The following is a 19,099-nucleotide window of genomic DNA, read 5'->3' as shown; positions in this document are numbered from 1 at the left end:
ATATTTTCCACGGCCACTATCTTCAAATTCAGCGATTTCGAAATAGATCTGGTGACCCAGGATCTATGACTGCCATCATCAATGAATAATATTGCCCTGTTTTCTTTACCATTGGGGCCTACCACCATCACTGTTGCCGTTTTCACCACGAGATCGCCGTAGGTGTTTGCACTGGAGACAGATGCCATGACGTTCGTTGGGGCATTGTTTCCGGTGTGTGCAAATCTTGTCACCTTTTTGTCACAGAGGGCGGTGTGGTGTGTCGCCTGGCAGTGTTTGCATAAGTAGTTGGTGGGGCAGTTTGAAGTTTCGTGATTAGGGCTGAAACATCTGACGCACCTTTTCTGCCTGGCGATTATGGCCTTTTTGTCCTTGAGGTTTACTGGACAAACCGTGGGGTAGTGTATTTCCCCACAGAAAATGCACGGTCTTGTGCATTGTCGGACGATGAAGTTATCTTGTCGTCCTGGTGGTGTATTTGATGGCTGTGTGCTTTGTTTTGAATATCTTCTGGTTTGTGGAGCTAGTTGGGATCTAGCTCCAATCGCCAGTTGAGAGGCTGTAGCAGCTGGTGGCTGTTTCGCCGGTGTGGTTGTTGTCGTCTGCTGTGGTGTTTTTACCGTTTCTGATTTCCATCGGCTATACCTTTCAGCAGCGTCGACTTGATCCCTGATGAAATTCAGCAGGGCTGTGATGTCGGTGATGTCGTTTGCATCGGAACTCGACCATTCTTTCTGCAATTCTGCAGGAAGCAATTTCATTAATTTTGTGCCAAGGAGTCCTCCAAAGGTGTCTTTTGTACCCCGAGAGTCTCCAAGGCGTTTATGTGCGACTGGACGGTGAGCTGAAGTCTTCGAAGAGCCGATACGTCTGTCATAGACTTAACGGGAGCCAGGTTATCAAATTTGCATAGATGGGTTTGAATGAGGGCCTTTGGTTTGGCATAGACCCTTTTCAATTCAGCAATGGCGATGTTGTAGTTTGCTGCAGTCAGTTCCAAGTTTTCCACGCACAAGTATGCTTCCCCCTTGAGATATTCTTTGAGATAGTCGAATTTTTGGACGTCCGACATTGTGGACGAGTGGATGGAGGCGTTAAAGCTCTCCCAGAATGACGTCCACTCAAGGATATCTCCTTTAAAATGTTTGATTTGCCTTTGGGGAAGGCGTGTTGATTGTGGTGCAGGTATGGCTGCTACTGGAGCAGGAGCGGCTGCTATTGGAGCAGCAGCGGCTGCGGCTGCAATTTGTGCCGTAGCTTGGTTTTGAGCTATCAGCTGCTGAATTTGTTGCGCGTAGGCCTGTTGTTGCTGAAGGACTTGTGCTGCAAAGGCTTGCTGTTGTTGTGTGAGCAAATCATGCAGTGCCTTGCTTCTGTCTTCTTCCCGTTTTCGCTCGTCTTTTCTTTGCTGGTCTTGGAACTCAGCGTCCAGTTGACGTTTGTACTCCTCGCGTTTGTTTTTGGCTAGAGCGAGTACAGCACTCATGTCTTCTTCGACTTCTGCCACTGCGGAGTAATCTTGTTCGATTTGCTCCTCGGTGGCGTTAGTGGATTGTAAGTTCCATCTAACTTGGTCGCTTGCCTTGATGAATTTCTGGTAACGTTGCTTGAGGAGTTCGGTTTCCGTTGCAAGGTCGTTATCCAGTTCTGCCGTCATGGAGAGGTTTTTGTACTGCTTGATTTTGTCCATCGTCCTAGTAAGGTGGCCTTTCAGGCCTGCGCGTGTTGCCGATGCTCCTCGTGACATTTTTTGTTGCTGGAACTAACTAAGGCAAAAAGAAAAAGGGGGCTTGGATTTTCCTGCTCCTATCACCGAAATTTCTTCAGTTGATGTCGGGTTTTTCCGACCTTTTCCCGTTGCTTGATTCTTAGTAGTAACAGCTGGGTCCGACTTCTGGATTTCCCTAAAAGAAGTGGGCGAAAAATTGAGTTGAAAGCTTTTAGCTTTCGTGTTGCCACCAGTTGCGAGTAATGGAAGGGAGTAGCGTTTCGCTGTACTCCAAACAGTGGGCGTATTTTTAAACTCCACTGGCTTGGGATGTTCTTCCTTCCTTTATCAGGCGACTGTGAGATGTGGCGAATAAATTTGGCTCTTAGTTAGCTTTCGGTAACTTAGAGCACTTTACCGACTTTGTTGTCAGTTATACAGGTGTCACGAGGTTTGGACAATGGCTTAGCACGATCTAAGATTATTGGACATTAAGCGGAGTGCAAAAAAATTTGGCTCCTCCAATGGCATAAAGAATTCAAAGCAAGGTTTAGAAGTAGCGAAGAAATCATAAGTTAAAAAAGGGATCCACCATAGCGTTATTTCTAAAGGCTAGGTGGCATTAATTTGCAATTTTTTATGAAATAAATGAAAATTTTTGAATTCTTGGAAAGAATATAATAATTAGTGGCGTACTACTTCAAGAAAAAATCACAATTTCTGACGTGTACAAAAGAAGTTGTAATTTTGAACGCTATGTGGCGTAGACGTTCGTTTCTTTGAAAGAGAAAAAAAATTTTGATTTTGAGATCACCAACAAAAAAGGAAAAATAGTTTCGAATCTGAGCGCTAGATGGCGTAAGACGTTCAGTTCTGAGGAAAATGTTTGAAAATTTAAAAAAGGAAAAAAGTTTGCTATTTTGAGCGCCAGATGGCGTAGGCGTTCAGTAGATGAGAAAAATGTTTAAATTTTTTGAAAAGAAAAAAGGATTGCTTATTCTGAGCGCCAGATGGCGTAAGCGTTCAGTTATAATGGAATTTTGAAAGATTTTGAAAGTTGAGAAAAGTGATTGGAATTTCGAGCGCTAGATGGCGTTTGCTGCCTCGAAATTTAAATAAATAGAGATTGGCGTTGCCTAATTTCTAAATATGTGAGAAAGTTTTTTCGTTTAGGGAGTGTAATTATTAAATTACTCTCCAGTTTAGAAAAAAGAGAAGGAAATGGCAACAATGGATTTTGAGTTTTATGTTTATTACAGAAGAACAATCACAATTCGTGGTAAAGATCGATTAGATCGTCAGGGTCAATTTCGATAATTATGATGTCTTCTTCTTCTTCTATTTGTTTGAGTCTCTAATTTTTGAAAATGTCTTGGAGACCCGAGGTGCTGCGCTACAGCGGAGAGTGACCACGAGAAAAAGAAAGGGAAAATTTATGGGAGGCCTAACCTCCAACAAAACAAAGAAGAAAAAAAAATTTTTGAAAAGGAAGAGTAAAGAAATTCAATCCAATATGGCCGCCACCGACCACGTGGTGAGAGGCAAAAAAACTCAAACTCTTTGGCTCGAAATAGAAAGACAAAAAAATAGCAAACGAGAAAAAAAAAAAAGAATTAAAGTGTTTCAAAAAAATATTTTACGGGGAGGTAACCTTCGTGGAGGTTTCTCCAAAGATTCCTAGCTTGAGCTAGGTTGAGCCCACCGTAATGGCCGCCACTGACCACGCGGTGGAAAAAAAGAGAAAAGAAAAACAAATTTTTTTTTTTACAAGACAATTATTTACCCGTCTACTGTCGCAGTTACTACGACGTAAGTAGCAAAAAATGAAAAAGGGAAAAATTTGCCCTGCGGCTAACACGTGGTGTTCACCGAATAAGAAAAGAAAGAAAAAAATTTTTTTTTTTAGGGGTGAGTTACGTCTCCCCACAGTCTACAGACAGCGAAATTTTTAGTAAATTTAAATTACTTAACTAGTTCGAAGGACCATGTAGGTTCGAAGGACCATGTAGGTTCGAAGGACCATGTAGGATATTATTCTCCGGTTCGAAGGACCATGTAAGATCTTGTTCAGCCCGTGTCTGAACTTACCTTAGTAAAGAGAAAATGTGATGATGAAATAAAGAACACACGGGAGCACTGGCTGCTGTCTTGACGGTGTGAGGTATATTCTGTAACTGATTGCCCCTTGCCCTGTACATTTTCCGGCCGGTAGGCCGAGGGGCGGGGCTACACAAAAATAAATTGTAACATGGTGGCCTCCTAGCGAGGGCCACCCAAATCATATTCAATAAAACGTAATGGAACTCGCGTCCGTCTTCCAGCTCGTGTTGTCGGATGTTGGGAACGAGATATATTCCCAACACGTGGTATTAGTTGAAAAAAAAGAATGGAGAAATAATATTTTGCGTCGATTATAGGAAATTAAACGGTATTAGAAAGAAAGATTCTTTTTCAATGCCAAGAATTGACGATACTTTAGATAAATTATATGGAATAAAATTCTTTACGACTCTTGATTTAGCTTCCGGCTATTGGCAAATTCAAGTTCATGATCCAAATATCGAAAAAACCGCCTTTGTTGTAGAAAATAACCTTTACGAATTTAAAAGAATGGCATTCGGTTTGTGTAATGCACCAGCCACTTTCCAACGACTAATGAATTACGTACTAAAAGACGTCTTAGGAAGTAAAGCATTAGTATATTTGGATGATGTCATCATTTTTTTAGACACTTTTGAAAATCACATACGAGATATCAGAGAAATTTTTACCCTATTAAAAGAAGCAAATTTAAAATTGAAACTTAACAAATGTCAGTTTATAAAACGTTCCATAAATTATTTAGGTCATGTCATTTCAACGCACGGTATTAAACCCGATCCTGGGGAAATTGATAAGATAGTGAATTACAAAACGCCAACTTCGGTTGACGAAGTGAGATCATTTCTTGGACTTGCCGGATATTAAAAAAGATTTATTAAAAATTTTGGTTCAATAGCTAAGCCATTAACTCGATTAACGTATAAAGATTTAAGTAGGAAACGTTTTGCGTGGGAAACGGAGGAACAGGTTGTCTTTGAAAAATTGCGCACTTCTCTGGTAACTCCCCCAGTCCTCGCTTATCCTAATTTTAACTAAATTTTTTTGCTTTTTACCGACGCATGCGATTATGGAATAGGAGCCGTGCTGTCTCAAATGCAGCATGGGCAAGAGCATCCAATAGCCTACTCTAGTAGACAATTGACAAAAGCCGAAATGAAATACAGTACAACCGAAAAAGAAGCATTAGCCGTAATTGATGCAATTAAACATTTCCGAAATTATCTCTTGGATAAACCCTTTGAAATTATTAGTGACCATCGTCCTTTGCAATGGCTGAAAAATCAGAAAGATAATAACGGTAGATTAGGTAGATGGGCTATACTATTAGCTGCTACAAATTATGAATTAAAGTATAGGCCTGGACGTATTCATCAAAACGCTGATTGTTTATCCCGATTAAAAGTAGCTAGTATACAACCGGAACCGAATAATATTAAGTTGATTTGCGAAAAACAGCTAGAAGACGAACTTTGTGTAGCCATTAGAAATTATTTAGAGAAAGGAGAACTCAATGAGGAAAATAACCAATCTAAACCTGAATGGGCTAAAGAAATTGAATATTTTGAAATTATAGAAGGTACACTTTATCGCCGTGAAGTGCCTTCCAAAAATAGAAAGCGTAACGAAATTAATTGTCAAGTAGTGTTGCCCTTATCGCTTCGCCATCTAGTGCTAAAAGAATTACATGACGCACCGATAGGTGGGCATTTAGCTTTTTATAAAACTTATTTGAAGGTCAAAAATCATTATTATTGGCTTACAATGTGAAAAGATATTTTAAATATTGTCAAGCTTGTGAAACTTGTATAGCTAACACTTCTTCCACATATAGAGCACTTTTACACCCCCATGAAATTGCTAAAGCCACTTTCCAAGTAATTGGCATGGACTTTTTAGGCCCTATTACTCCCGCTTCACCTAATGAAAAAAGTTATATTTTAGTTATTACGGATTATTTTATTTGCTAGGGGGAAGCAGTTACTCGAAAAGACCAAACTGCCTAAACCACGACAGAATGTGTATATAAAACAATAATTGTAAGACATGGTATGCCTAAAGCCATTATTTCCGACCGTGGAACGAATTTCACCTCGAAATTGTTCCGTTATTTTTGTAAGAAATTAAAAATTGACCAAAAACTGACAACGGCCTACAATCCCGCTAGTAATGGCGAGACAGAAAGGTTTAATCGAACACTAACCGCGATGTTAGGAAAAGAATTGAAAGACGGAGAACATGCAAATTGGGAAAATATGTTAGACGATGTTTTATTCGCTTATCGTAGTTCAGTTCACTCTTCGACACTTGAAACCCCTTATTATTTAGTCCACGGTAGAGAACCTAATATTCCCATTAATTAATTTTTAGACGCTTCCCCTCAAACATTTAAATCTGTATCTGACTATGTAGGAAATTTAGCTGATCGTTTGCGCTATAGCTTTCAGCGAGTCCGTGAAGAAAGCGAGAAAGCACGGAATCGTCAGCGTGAACAATATAATAAACGTGCGAAAGAAGGAAAATATGTCGTAGGAGATAGAGTTTTATCCCTGAGAGATTTTCCTTGGGAAAGATTGAAGGCTATCCCGTGGTTATGGGCCCCAAAATGTTTATTGTTTCCCCAGGGGTTCCAGCCGGGTTTCGATTGGTTGTCAATTGGAGGGAATTATCGCGTGTAAACTGGGGAACTTTTCGTTTTTATTTATTTTTTATTCGATTCGCCGTATTAAACTACGTGTCTGGGCAAATTTTCAAGTCTGTTGGTATTTTTCTTCATTTTATATATTTATTTATTCGGTCGAAATTCAAATTTTTTAGGTTCCCGCCGGTTTGTGATTGGCTGCAAAATTGGGGGGAATTATCGCGTGTAAACTGGGGAACTTTTCGTTTTTATTTATTTCTTATTCGATTCGCCGTATTAAACTACGTGTCTGAGCAGAATTTCAAATCTGTTGGTGTTTGTGTTCATTTTATATATTTATTTATTCGGTCGAAATTCAAATTTTTGAGGTTCCAGCCGGTTTGTGATTGGCTGCAAAATTGGGGGGAATTATCGCGTGTAAACTGGGGAACTTTTCGTTTTCATTTATTTCTTATTCGATTCGCCGTATTAAACTACGTGTCTGAGCAGAATTTCAAATCTGTTGGTGTTTGTGTTCATTTTATAACTTTTATTTTGTGTTTGACTGTTTGTTTAGAAATATCGTACGCGGCTGTCGTTTGTCATTTGTTTTATTACCATTCTAAGAGCAATGAAGTCAGCCGTGAAAACTGCTTGTACAATCAGTCATTCGTGTGGTGCCATCTAGTGGCAAAGGCAACGACGACATGTGCGATCCTAACATAACCTAACCCACCGTAGCGTTTTGGCACTACAACTATTTTACTTATTTTAGCCATCACGGGCCTTTTATTATTTTTATATTATTATTTTATTATTGATCAACCTAACCGGTACTTGGCTTCAAACTAGGCTATCCCGTTGCTGTTTTTTAAATTGAATAATTGCGCAATAGCGCGCCACTTCACCATTCAGCCCGGTTCAGCCATTGACGTATGCCCAACTAAATCTTGAAGGCGGACACCCAGTGGCCTTATTAGATATTCGCGCTTTCCAACTATATAAATTTGTTCCAAAAATATTGTATCCTTCTACTATAAAAACGGTTATATTACGACAACCCCTATTTTTCTATTATTTTGCCATGGCGTAGCCGATGAAAAGCAGACGAAAAATCGTTGATATTTCAAAAGCCATCAGAATTTTTTTTGTTTTCTCTCTTTTACTTTTACTTTTGCTTTCCATTATTTCTGTTTCATATTTGATTATCTTAGCTTAGTAAACCCACATGATGACTTAGACTAAGTTGGCCAGTATACTGTTCATTTTATTTTTGTTGTGTCATTTACCCTGTATTTTCCCATGTAGAAATGTCCTCGTTACCATTCCTACTGCTGCTTTGCTTTTACGGGTTACACCCGCAGGCATTTGAGACAACTGTGTGCGATTGTGCTGGACCGAAGAATATGGTAATTTTTCAATTTTCCGATTCAACAGAAACAAACAATACCGATATCGTGCAAGTGAAATATACCGTATACAATGATGAACGTGCCGCGGTAAAATTTCCGGGTTTTATTTGCGCGCAGTGGATAAACATTCGCCGTATACAAAGACCTTTTTCGGCCAATTAGTGATCGTGCAGGACAAAATTTCTATTGATACGACGCCATCAGAGTGCTACGACATGAAAACAATGTGGTGAACATCATGTGACATTTTCGGACAACAAATATGTTTTTGGACGTGATCCGGAAATTGTCGGATACTGGTTACAAACAATCGATTCGGAAATTCTGAATTGTGTGCTCGAACAAATTCAACTTTATCAACAAATGGAAGATGAGGATTTTTCGACACTTATCGGCAAAGCTTCCGCAAAAACCGGTAGTTTGTCACACAATCACCTGATACTAGTTTGGGACAAAACGTACACGCTGAAATCTCAACATACATTGCAAATTGTTGAATCTGGAACCGGCACACTAACGAAGAAATTGGGAGCTGAAAAATATTTTCGTCTTTTGGATGATCGCCGCCAACTGGATTTTCATTTAACTCCTCAGCCACCTTGCGTTCCAATTCAACAACACTGCTCCAACCGTACTACAGTCTTTACGATCGTCGGCCAATCAAAATTGTCCTTGATAACGGCGGCCATCATGGAAAAATTTCCGCCAATCACCGTAGAGACTTCCACGCCATCTAGCGCTGAAGATTTAGACAAAGCGGCTAATAAACAATATAATCAAGACCGTGTTACCGATCGTGAAAATGAATTAGGGCGTATGATTCAAAGGTTAGAATGTGATGCCCGGAAAGCAAAACATGAAAGAGCAATTGCAGCCGCTCCGTATAACGGTTGGCTTGCCGCTTCACATTTAAAATTACCACAGTGCACGAAATTACAAGCTTTCGGACAAACTGCTGTTGTGATTAAGTGTAACTCAGTGAATGTCACATAAGAAACTGTAATTGCGTCATGCGGACCACAGCCAAAATTCAACAATTATACCATTAATCTCGATGGCTGGGAATTAGTTAAATATTCCCGATGCTACTGGACTAACGGATTCGTTAACTTCAACGATAAGCCTTACGCTTTTCGCAACAACACCTGGAAACGAGTTGACGCTAACATGGTATTGCCGGAACAAACGCTGGCACATTCCTTCCGTTACGATGACGTAAAATTCTTTCATTATGAACATCGTACTAACCCTGCTTACAACGACAACTTACTTAACCACATGAATGTCATGGCTGATATAAGAACCGCCATGAATGAACATCCACCGACCGAATTTTCGTTAATTCCCCTGCCCAGCGCATCAAGTGTGTTAGTGACAGCTTCTGGAAAAATACATTATACCAGCTGTTGGGAGACCATTAAAATGTGGTTCTTCATCAGCATATTCTGTATTCTCGGCCTAGTCATCTTACGTATCTGCTGCTGGTTGGGTTTCTTTAGATTCATTAAAAAATTTTGCAGCTATCCAATAGAAGAGGGACCTACGTCCAACAAGTAGGAGTGATCACCGAAAACTTTCGGTTGTATGGAGAAGCCAGAAAAGATGACGCGACGACCCGAGCAAACAGTCAACGGGACCCAGCCCACAGTGCAGCTTGGTATCACAGCAGTCGGAGATCCCAGCCGACCAGTGAAAGAAATTCACACCATGAACGGCCGACTTTACATCTCACTAGCGAGCCATCTGTTTCGTCGTCATCTGGGCATGCAGGCAGTTTACAGTCACAACTACCTTCGGTTTCCGGTGCCCGAGAATCCAGTAGCCGGGCATCCTCTCGTCATATACCCCAGCACGACAGTCGCCATTCTCGATCTGGACGTCAAACCCGAGCCCCCAAACCTACGCCCAGAAGTTCAACTTCAAGAGAGCTAGCAGAGGCCGAACGGGCCCTGAAGAAGCTAACGTTCGTTGAAGAGGAAAAGGACCTGGGAAGCAGAATCGAGGGTAGGAAGGCCAATGATGTTCAGGAATGGTGCCGAAAGCAGCAGGCGTTGAGTCAAAACGATCTTACGGACGAATTGCCTCCTACTGGGTGGATAGATCTCTATCGGGAAGGCGGATTACAGCTTCCACAGTGGATCGAACATGGTTCACGGTCCACCATTAAAGCAGAGTTTGATGATTTTCATGGACAGGCGTTAGAGTGGTTCACCTGGATCGACTTGTTCCGGGTTCTAGTCCACGACACCACGAGAGCGGTGACGGAGAAATTGGCGATCCTCAAACGCCATCTACGCAAAGAGTGCGCAGATATGGTCCACGGTCTTGGAGGTGGAGAAACGGCCTACGTGGAGGCACTCACTCGTTTGAAAGAGACTTATGGTAGAAGAGACGTTATGAGAACAGCGCTTATTCTTGCCTTAGATAAGCTGGAGATGGGTAAACAGGATGCGAACTCCTTTCGTCGTTTTGCCGAGAAAACACGCACTTATCTATTTGACCTAAATAGGATCGGCGAGACGACCACAGTAGACATCATTGAACGAGTTTGTTTAAAGTTACAACTTCCGGACCGTCTCGCATGGAACGAAGAACGTGTTGATGGACAGGAGAAAAGGAATCTCCTTACGTTTGGAAGATGGTTATGTAAGCGGGCCGCGGCTTATCAGAACGCTCATAGTCTTGCAACGGAACTCCTGACTATTCCACCCGCCAAACCACCTAACAAACATACTGCGCGGACGCATTCGACCAATATCAAGTTTGGTCGGAAAGGAGGCGCAAGCGAATCCGGGGGCAAACCCGGGGGCGACAAAATCTTTTGTTTCCAATGCGAAGGATCGCACCGATTAGAGGTCTGTGGATTCTTCAAGGAGATGACAACAAAAGACAGGTTATTTTTTTGCATCCGCCGGAGGCTGTGCTTTATTTGTTTTGGCATTAGTCATTCGTGTCGCGATTGTAGATCGAAGAAGCCCTGTTCTGTTCAAGGATGCAAGCATTGGCATTACATTCTCCTTCACGACGACGCGGAGCCACCTGTCACTGACGCACGACCCGCCACAGTGACAGGTAAACAGCAAGAAAACATAGACGGCTGTTGATATGCTCCATTTAGATGTGTTTGATGCCAACGGGCATTTAGTAAAGGCAAACGTGTTTGTGGACGAAGGGAGTGGTAGTACACTTTTCCGTGATGGTTTTGTACGGAGGCTTCGATTGGATGGAGCCTCCCAAATGCTATCAGTAGACGATGCTGGTGCGACAAAGAACAAGTACGCATCTCGACGGGTCTAACTACAAATGAAGCTTCCCTCTGGAGAGATAATAGCACTATTTGGTTCAACGATGCCAACGGTCGCCAGTCCAGTTCTCTTGGTAGACTGGGCTATGTTGAAGACCAAATGGCAACATCTTGAGGATCTGCCGATAGCAGCTAGTAGTGGACGAGTCGATATCCTGCTTGGTAGCGACGTTATTCATTTGACGACGGCCATGAAAACACGCATCGGACAGGATTCTGAACCTACGGCGAGCTGGACTAGAATCGGGTTGATCGTACTTTGTGCCATTGGAGAACCAGCTAGATCGAGTGCCGCGAGGAGCCATATGACCTTCGCCACGGATTGTGATGTTGATCTTCTAGCTCAATAGGTCAAGAGATGCTGTGATACGGAAGACTTTGGTACCGAACATCGGCAACCAGGTATCTTTGAAGTGAATGAGCAGGCTATCCAGATTCTTGAAAATGGCGTGCGGAAGCTAAAAGTCGGATACGAGGCCCCAATCACCTGGAAAACGGGGGAGCCGTCGTTGTCAAATAATCGTATTGTGGCCGAGAATAGATTGGAGAGTCTGCTCCGGTGGTTTCGCGGGGATTCAGAGTTCGAATCAAGTTATCGTGTGGCCATGGAGAAAAATTTTACTGAAGGATACGCCATAGTGCTTGACGAAAATGAAAATTGTCCGGAGTACTATTTAGCACACCACGGAGTCCAAAAGGGGATGAAAACGAGAGTGGTGTTTGACGCAGCCACAAAATTCCAAGGACGGTGCATTAATGACTGTATCCTCAGCGGACCAGCCTTACAAGTACCCCTTCCGGCTGTAATCATCAAATTTCAGGAAGGTGAAATAGCCTGGGCGTCCGATATCGGCGCCAAATATAGCCAAATCCGGCTTAAGGAGGAAGAATGCCGTTTCTTCCGATATCTTTGGCGACGAAAAGGGGAGGACATCACTCGTGTATGTGAATTTAAGTGATTGCCCTTTGGAGCTACCTGCTCCCCTTTTATTGCCATAAGTTTAACTTGACGGGCAGCTGCAGACTTTGCAACAGATCCCGAGGTGGTAGAAGTGGTCGGAACGAAGATGTATGTCAATGACTACCTCAGCTCAGCGGCGACAGTTGTCCAGGGTGTGCCAGAGGCGAGAGGAGTTAAGCGAGCACTCTCTGAAGGAGATATGCATCTCCAAGGGTGGCTTTCTAATTCAATCGAATTCCTGAAAGCTATGGCGGTTGAAAATGGCCCTAGCGATGACGCTGAATTATCCCTGGACAGCGACACAACAGAAAAGGTTCTTGGGGTCTACTGAAAGGCGCGAGAAGACGTTCTCACCTTCCAAGTTGGTAATTTGGAACATGTCGCTTACACTCGCGTTGGGATCGCGAGTAAGGTCGCTAGTCTCTTCGAACCACAAGGAATGGCAGCGACTATGATCGTCAAGGCGAAGATCACGCTTTCGAGAATTGGGCGTGCAGGGCCTCTAGTGGCCTGATCCAGTTGAGGGCGAAAGCAAAGGGTGGGAGAATTGGTTCTCAACCCTCCAGCAGTTGAACGCAGTGGAGGTGTTACGTTGTCCCTTCCCGAATGAGAAGGACATTTTGAGAACGGAGTTGCATGGTTTCGGAGACGTATCCAAACAGGCTCATGGTGCAGTGATTTATCTCCGCCATGTGTACGTCAACGGAACCATAGTGGTCCGACAGAGCCGAGCGACCACTAAGCTCGCCCCAAAACAAACCATTTCGATCCTGAAAATGATGTCGGAAATTTCCGACCCTCTATTTTCTAAGTATTGTTTTCATATTTTTATTCGCAGAAATTCACCAAGGTCTTCCGCATATCATTAAGGATGATGCGCCGGTTTACCCCACTTTCCCCCAATTTTCCCCAAACGTTTCATCTCTCTTTTTATTTCTTTTTTCATGTTTGAAACAACTTGCTCCAGTTTCTTTTTTATCGTCAATGACTACGGTCATCTCTTGTCACTCTCTAAATACAAAGTGTGAATTGTATCAAAAGTTTCTCAATCACTTGTCGCACACTTGCGATAATTTTACTCTTTCTTTTACAATAGTGTCGGAAACACTATTCTCGACAAATGAAGTTGAATGCCTCCCTACAAGTTGCTAAATTGGCGAGAACGGTTGGAGGAGTACTCACCAAGAAATCCATAAAAGGTTTCTATGGACTGATAGCAGTTCGGTGAGAAATTGGGTCCGTGCTATTGCATCGAATTACCAAGTATACGTAAGCCACCGGGTCGGGGAGATCCAAACCTTGACCGAAACGGATGAGTGGCGATTCATTCCAGGACGGCTGAATCCCACGGATACAGCCACTAGGCTTGTACAGTATCCTGCACAAAAAGGTGAACACCGATTTGTTTTGAAAAAGCCATCTGTGGGTAGAAAATATTAATAGTTTACCTTTTTTTGGAGAGGTAAGGCAGTTTTGGCGCAAAATCATTATAAGGGGGGTTGGGTAATGTCATTCCAGACACCTTTTTTTTGCCCTATGTATTAAATGTCTGGAAAAGTGTAGACTGCACCATCGGTAGACTCCCCTACCCCCCGGCTAAATAGAACTATTTTTGCAATACAAAATAGAGTCTTTCCATTACTCGTTATTGTCATTATCGGGTCGGGTAATCGGGTAGCATATGGAAACACAAAATTATTTTATCAGTATGCTAGCTGTTAGTTATCAACTTGTTAGTGGTTTGTTGGATACGTTTCCGTCGGCGACGCGGGAGATCTGCGTTCTAGACTTGGATAAGATAACTGTTTACAAACTTATTGCGTTCATGAAAAAAGTGTAATTGTTTACGAATTAAATATTCATTAATCGTATATAAATACTTTTTTCAAAATTTTTAATATTATATATCTCATCAAAATTTTATTTAATTATATTCATTAGTTAGATTTTCTCAGAATACTATTAACGCAAACAAGCTTTGAACGCGGAACTCCCGCGTCGCCGACGGAAACGTATCCAATAATCCACTAACAATATTGTAATAGATAGCTAGCATACTGATAAAAATAAGAACGCCCCATTTCGGTGGAGCACACGAATCTTTAGTGCGCTCCACTAAGAAAGCAATGTATGCCGCACTAGATAAAGAAAAGAAGTGTTTACGTCATCCAACGGATGAGACGCTTCGAACCATGTTATATGAAGTAGCGGGTCTACTGAATCGTAGGCCTCTTACCACGCCCAGCGAAGATCCAGCTGACTTGCGTCCATTGACGCCCGCGGATTTCCTGAATCGGGCGAATACAGCCAGCCCACCAGTCGATACTTTCGACGATGCTCTACCGAGAGAGAATTACCGCTATCTACAGCGAGTACTGAACATTTTCTGGGATCATTAGAGGAAGGTGTATCTCCAGTCGCTGGCTGGACGTTCGAAATGGAAACGCCCGACGACTAACTTTGCCGTCGGAGATTTAGTATTGGAATTCGACAAATCATTAACACGGAGTCGATGGAATCTCGGCCGCGTCGTTAATGTATTCCCAGGCTCGGATGGACTTGTTCGTGCAATCGATGTGAAGTTGGAGCGGGGTACATTTCGTCGAGGGATTGGAAACTTCGCTCTGCTGGAAGCGGCATCCGCCGAACCTTTTCAGAAGTCGCTGTATGCGGGGGAGTATGGTGTGGCGCCAGCATAGCGTCACTACGCGATGCCGATTTCTTTTGTTTCTACCGTTTGTCCCTTTGTTTCCCCAACCTTTACACCTGCGAACCGCCAAATGGTTCCGTGAGGGAAAAAAGGTTGGGCAGTATTACTATCTGTTTCAAGAGAGAAAGGCAGTACAAAATTGCCTCGTGTAGAGCTCGAGCGCCATTTTGAGTGATTAAGAGTCAGCCCTTTTCCCATCACCTTACACGTGAAACGTGGAAGCTGTATAGAGCGTATTAATACAAATCCTGTTACCTTTGTCTGACAACACTTCTTTTATTTTGCCCCACTTGAGCTCCCGAACAGGTTTTGATAACTTTTGGTTTCGACCAAATAGATGAATATGTCTGGGGGAGAAATTTTAGGAACAATTGGGCAACAATGTAATCCGTATTTCCACATAGAATGGGGAATTGAATAGGGACACTCACTATTTAACAATTTTAACTAATCTAAGTAACGAGTTTTCACATCCCTTACGAGTCAATTTGCATAGTCGGAACACGACATAGTTTTACACTAACACAAGAAACAAAACGATGAATAACGTGAAACGAAACACTTACATTTTCAGCGAAACTTTTAAATTCATTCGTATTTTGCACAATAACAAAATACAGTCATAGCAGAAAGAATCAGCCGTCGAATGCTGCGTTACACGATAAAATCAAATGCGAAAAAAGATGTCGATCATAGGGCTAAGCCCCGGTTTGCCTCAAACCGCGTTAGAAACGGTTCGTCGCAACAAATTACCCAACCCAACTCAAACCGTTTGACTATTTCTCAAATGGGTAGGTAATGGCTAGTTCAAACGGGTAAATGGGTCAACCCGCCGCCATCTTGGAAAATCGTGGACATCATGGCGCCAATTCAAAAAATAGGTCGAAACATGAATTTTTTTTCGAGAAATTCTGACACCAGATGGCATTGAAGGACCTGGCTTGACAGAGGACAAATAACAGGTCAGCTCAGGACTCAGGAGTCAGGACTCACGTCAGGTGTCAGGTCAAGTCAAGCATTCAAGCTAGTTCAAGTTCACTGTCCTCCTGTCATATATATATCGCTACATCTACATGCGTGTGGCGGCCTGGACCTGGCAGCCTATCACGGCGTGTCAGCGTCACTGCTTCAAAGCCGTCAATGTCAATGCCTCATTAGTTTCCTATTCCTAGACTAGCAAGTAGCAATTTATATTTTTAAGTTCTGTACAAGTCTTTGGAATTGCGAGAATGAGTCTTCATCCCGAGACCGTCGAAGCCCTTGTATGCTTACGGTCTTGGTATAAAGCAGGGTTAGTGGGGGAGGTTGATGTTGTCAAACATTACGAAGATGATGTCGATTTTGCTTCGGCCAGGTAGACTACGCGTATCAGACGTTTGAATCTCGCAAGTTGCAATATTGGTTGTTTCGTCTTTATTTGTTTTTGTTTAATTCTTGCTGGTTGCAAATTACTTATTTAATTTTTGCTTCGCGAAAACAAAAATATAACCGGAAAATGCAATTGTTTCAAATGAAATACTTAATGATTTTTTTATTTCTTCATAAATACTTTATCTTCATACTCGATTGCGGCTTTGTTCCGACCCGAGCACAGGGGAAACATTCGAGCGCTACATGCTTTAAAGACACATATTAATTAGGAACACTCAATAAATAACAATTACTTACCCGATTTAATCGAATTAATCCAATCGGTTAATTGGCATTCCTGTACAATTCGTGACATCTCGTCACCAACAACCACAAATAGGGCAAAAATAGTGCCCTTAGGACCGTTTGCCACATTCCCATAGGACACGAATGAGACATCTTTTAACATGACATTTGCCTTTTCGAAATCAGAAAGAATTGCCGTCTGAATGGAATAAGTGATCAATAGTGGCGTTTACTAATTTACATAAAAATCTAAAAAAAACTTACCAAATTTTGGGACTTCACTGTAAATGAAGTGAAATTGTGGAACACAATTGTGACGTGGTCACATCCTGGTCGGTGGAAGGCACTAAGTCGAAACACCAATTCGGACATCGGTAAGAATGTGGTTCCGTTTGGGTTCTTGTCCAATTTTTCGTGCATTGCACTGTGAGTGGCCAAAGCAGAACCATTGGCACCGAAACATCCCACCCAGTTTTGTATCTTCGTTTTTCTAAACGGGAAATCACTAAAAGAAAATGTATGTTAAACTCGACTACAATTACAAATAAAAAAATTTTACCTCCATTGACGAGCAAATGATTTCAAACCATCGAAACTTTGTTCGGTAAGGAAACGTCCTCTGGACTGACGTCCTACAAAAGCAACATGGCTCACTCCTTTTGTTGTGAACGGAGGATACCTCACCATGGATAATTTAACTTCTTGCTAAATAAATGCATTTCCGCAAAATAAATAAGTGATATTTTACATTCATAAATAATACTTATTGCCTGCGATGTCTGTGGAAAGTTTCCCCTGTAACAGACTTTACACACCCGTTTATCAGATGTGCTCGTGGGATACACATTGGGTACCTAATGTTTTAAAATAAATTACAATTGGAAATGCAATTCACAATAATGGCAAAGTTGTACATACCTGATTGAAACAAGATGCGCACATGAGCCCTTCCGGTAACTCCCACCAATCACATTTCCTAAGGACGTCCTCGTTACCAGTGATCTGCAAATCAATTGAAAAATGATTTTAAAATCAAATCAAATCATTTTCTAAAAATCACTGAAAATCAAATCAAAAATCAATCATTTTGATAAAAAAATTTTTAAAATCAAATCAAAATCAAATCAAAATCAAATCATTTTAAAAAATGAATATATATTGAATAATAAACCCAAAATCTTTAGTAAATATGTTTTTCTATAGTTTTTTGGCTATTTTGAGTAATATCATGTACTCTAATAAAGTGTCTCGCAGCCGGCTTCTTCTTGCAGTCAAAACTAAAGAAGCAATGCTGAAGAGACGTTCTACGGGAGCACTGGAAGGTACAGCAGTGTTGTACTTAATGAAAACAGATTTGATTAACGGATGTCTATCTAACATTGACAAATTAGTGCCTTTGTCAGATAAGATCGTTCGTGAAGCTATAGGGGTCGTTATTTGAGGACGAAGGAGCACAAGGTACTACTCGCTTAGAAAAACTATTTAACCTGGAATTTAATCTATTGCAGGTGTGTTCTTTGTCAGCATTAGACGAAATCCAGGCAAACTTGAATTTAGAATGGGAGATTGATGACAATATATAATCATCCTTTTACGAAATTAGACCCATTGGCTGTCACAATATGCTGCACTTTTCCCGTAAGTCCGTAATCAAGAATTATACTAGGAATAAGATTAGCTATTTTATAAAAGGTATGACTTCCTACATGTTGGAGATATTTTTAGTTAACGAATCACGAAACTGGTCAAGTGAAATACCTGTAAATCTCTTTAAACCGATAGCTGCCGAGTGGCGCTGCAACGTGACTTCATCTAGCCAATGGGCTGTAACACCGAGAAAACTTCTGTGCCTCGAACTCCAAATATCGGTAGTCAAGGAAATTACGGATACTTTTCCAAAACTAGCCTTAAGATTACTATGAAATTTCTTGAAATCTTTGGTAATCAAAGAGCAAAGAGTTTTTGAGGAGAACAAAACATTTTTCGGATTTAAAGCCTGCAACATCTTTTTGAAAAAATACGAATCAACTGTTGATAGGGGCAATGCGTCGGCTATGATGTAATCTAGAATCCGTTGATTAATTTTTTCTTGTTCAGTTAAAAGAAGTGGAGCACGGACAAAAAACTCGCTCGCCCTAGCTTTAGCTGCAATTTTCTGGTTATCTGTAAGTTTAGTCTTGGCAGGAGTTTCTACTCGCTTTCTTTTCTCAGATTTCTTTGCTTGTTTTTCCTTTTCGTTTTGAAGCTTGAAAGTAGAATATTTAGACGGATGGATCTACATAGTACATAATTTTAAAACTTTACCTTATTAAATGCTCTTCAAAATTTCAATACCTGCTCGTAGTGTCTGGAAAAATTTGTATTAGCACCATGACGCCCAGAAATAAATTTTTTACATAACCCACATTTCCCACGAATGTTTTGATTGTATGGTGGAGTTATGTCAGTTAACTCTTTGGAAAACACAAAAAGGGCAAAAATTCCCACCTTATACCACACAAAAGATTTTTGAGACGAAATATCTTCTACTTCAACAGCACTATTCTCTTCTAAATCAATTTCGTCTAACGACTCGTACGAAGCCATATTACTAACACACTATAAACACTGTTACTGTCCTGTCAAAGG

At 41.5% G+C, this 19,099-nt stretch overlaps 1 protein-coding gene across 1 annotated transcript; it reads right to left on the bottom strand.

Moving 5' to 3' along the window:
- Positions 1–16,041: 16,041 nt before the first annotated feature.
- On the bottom strand, positions 16,042–17,467 carry LOC116917223. Its single transcript, XM_045174219.1, has 4 exons — positions 17,390–17,467; positions 17,031–17,325; positions 16,736–16,976; positions 16,042–16,670 (listed from the first exon to the last, which is right to left on the bottom strand). Exons 2-4 carry the CDS (start codon positions 17,156–17,158, stop codon positions 16,476–16,478), a joined length of 564 nt encoding a protein of 187 aa, XP_045030154.1. The 5' UTR covers positions 17,159–17,325; positions 17,390–17,467; the 3' UTR covers positions 16,042–16,475.
- Positions 17,468–19,099: the final 1,632 nt, after the last annotated feature.

Source organism: Daphnia magna, linkage group LG1 (assembly GCF_020631705.1).
Source record: "Daphnia magna isolate NIES linkage group LG1, ASM2063170v1.1, whole genome shotgun sequence".
Classification (NCBI taxonomy): domain Eukaryota; kingdom Metazoa; phylum Arthropoda; class Branchiopoda; order Diplostraca; family Daphniidae; genus Daphnia; species Daphnia magna.
Note: the sequence above shows the minus strand (reverse complement) of the source record. Positions and strands in the feature narration are given on the sequence as shown.

Bases quoted from the DNA above. Each gene is read 5' to 3' on its own strand.
- LOC116917223 (XM_045174219.1), bottom strand. From the start codon at position 17,158: ATGGTGAGGTATCCTCCGTTCACAACAAAAGGAGTGAGCCATGTTGCT. The intron at 16,977-17,030 runs GTAAAATTTTTT...ATTTTCTTTTAG, and splicing joins TCATTTGCTCGTCAATGGAG to TGATTTCCCGTTTAGAAAAA. The intron at 16,671-16,735 runs GTAAGTTTTTTT...TATTCCATTCAG, and splicing joins CAGTGAAGTCCCAAAATTTG to ACGGCAATTCTTTCTGATTT.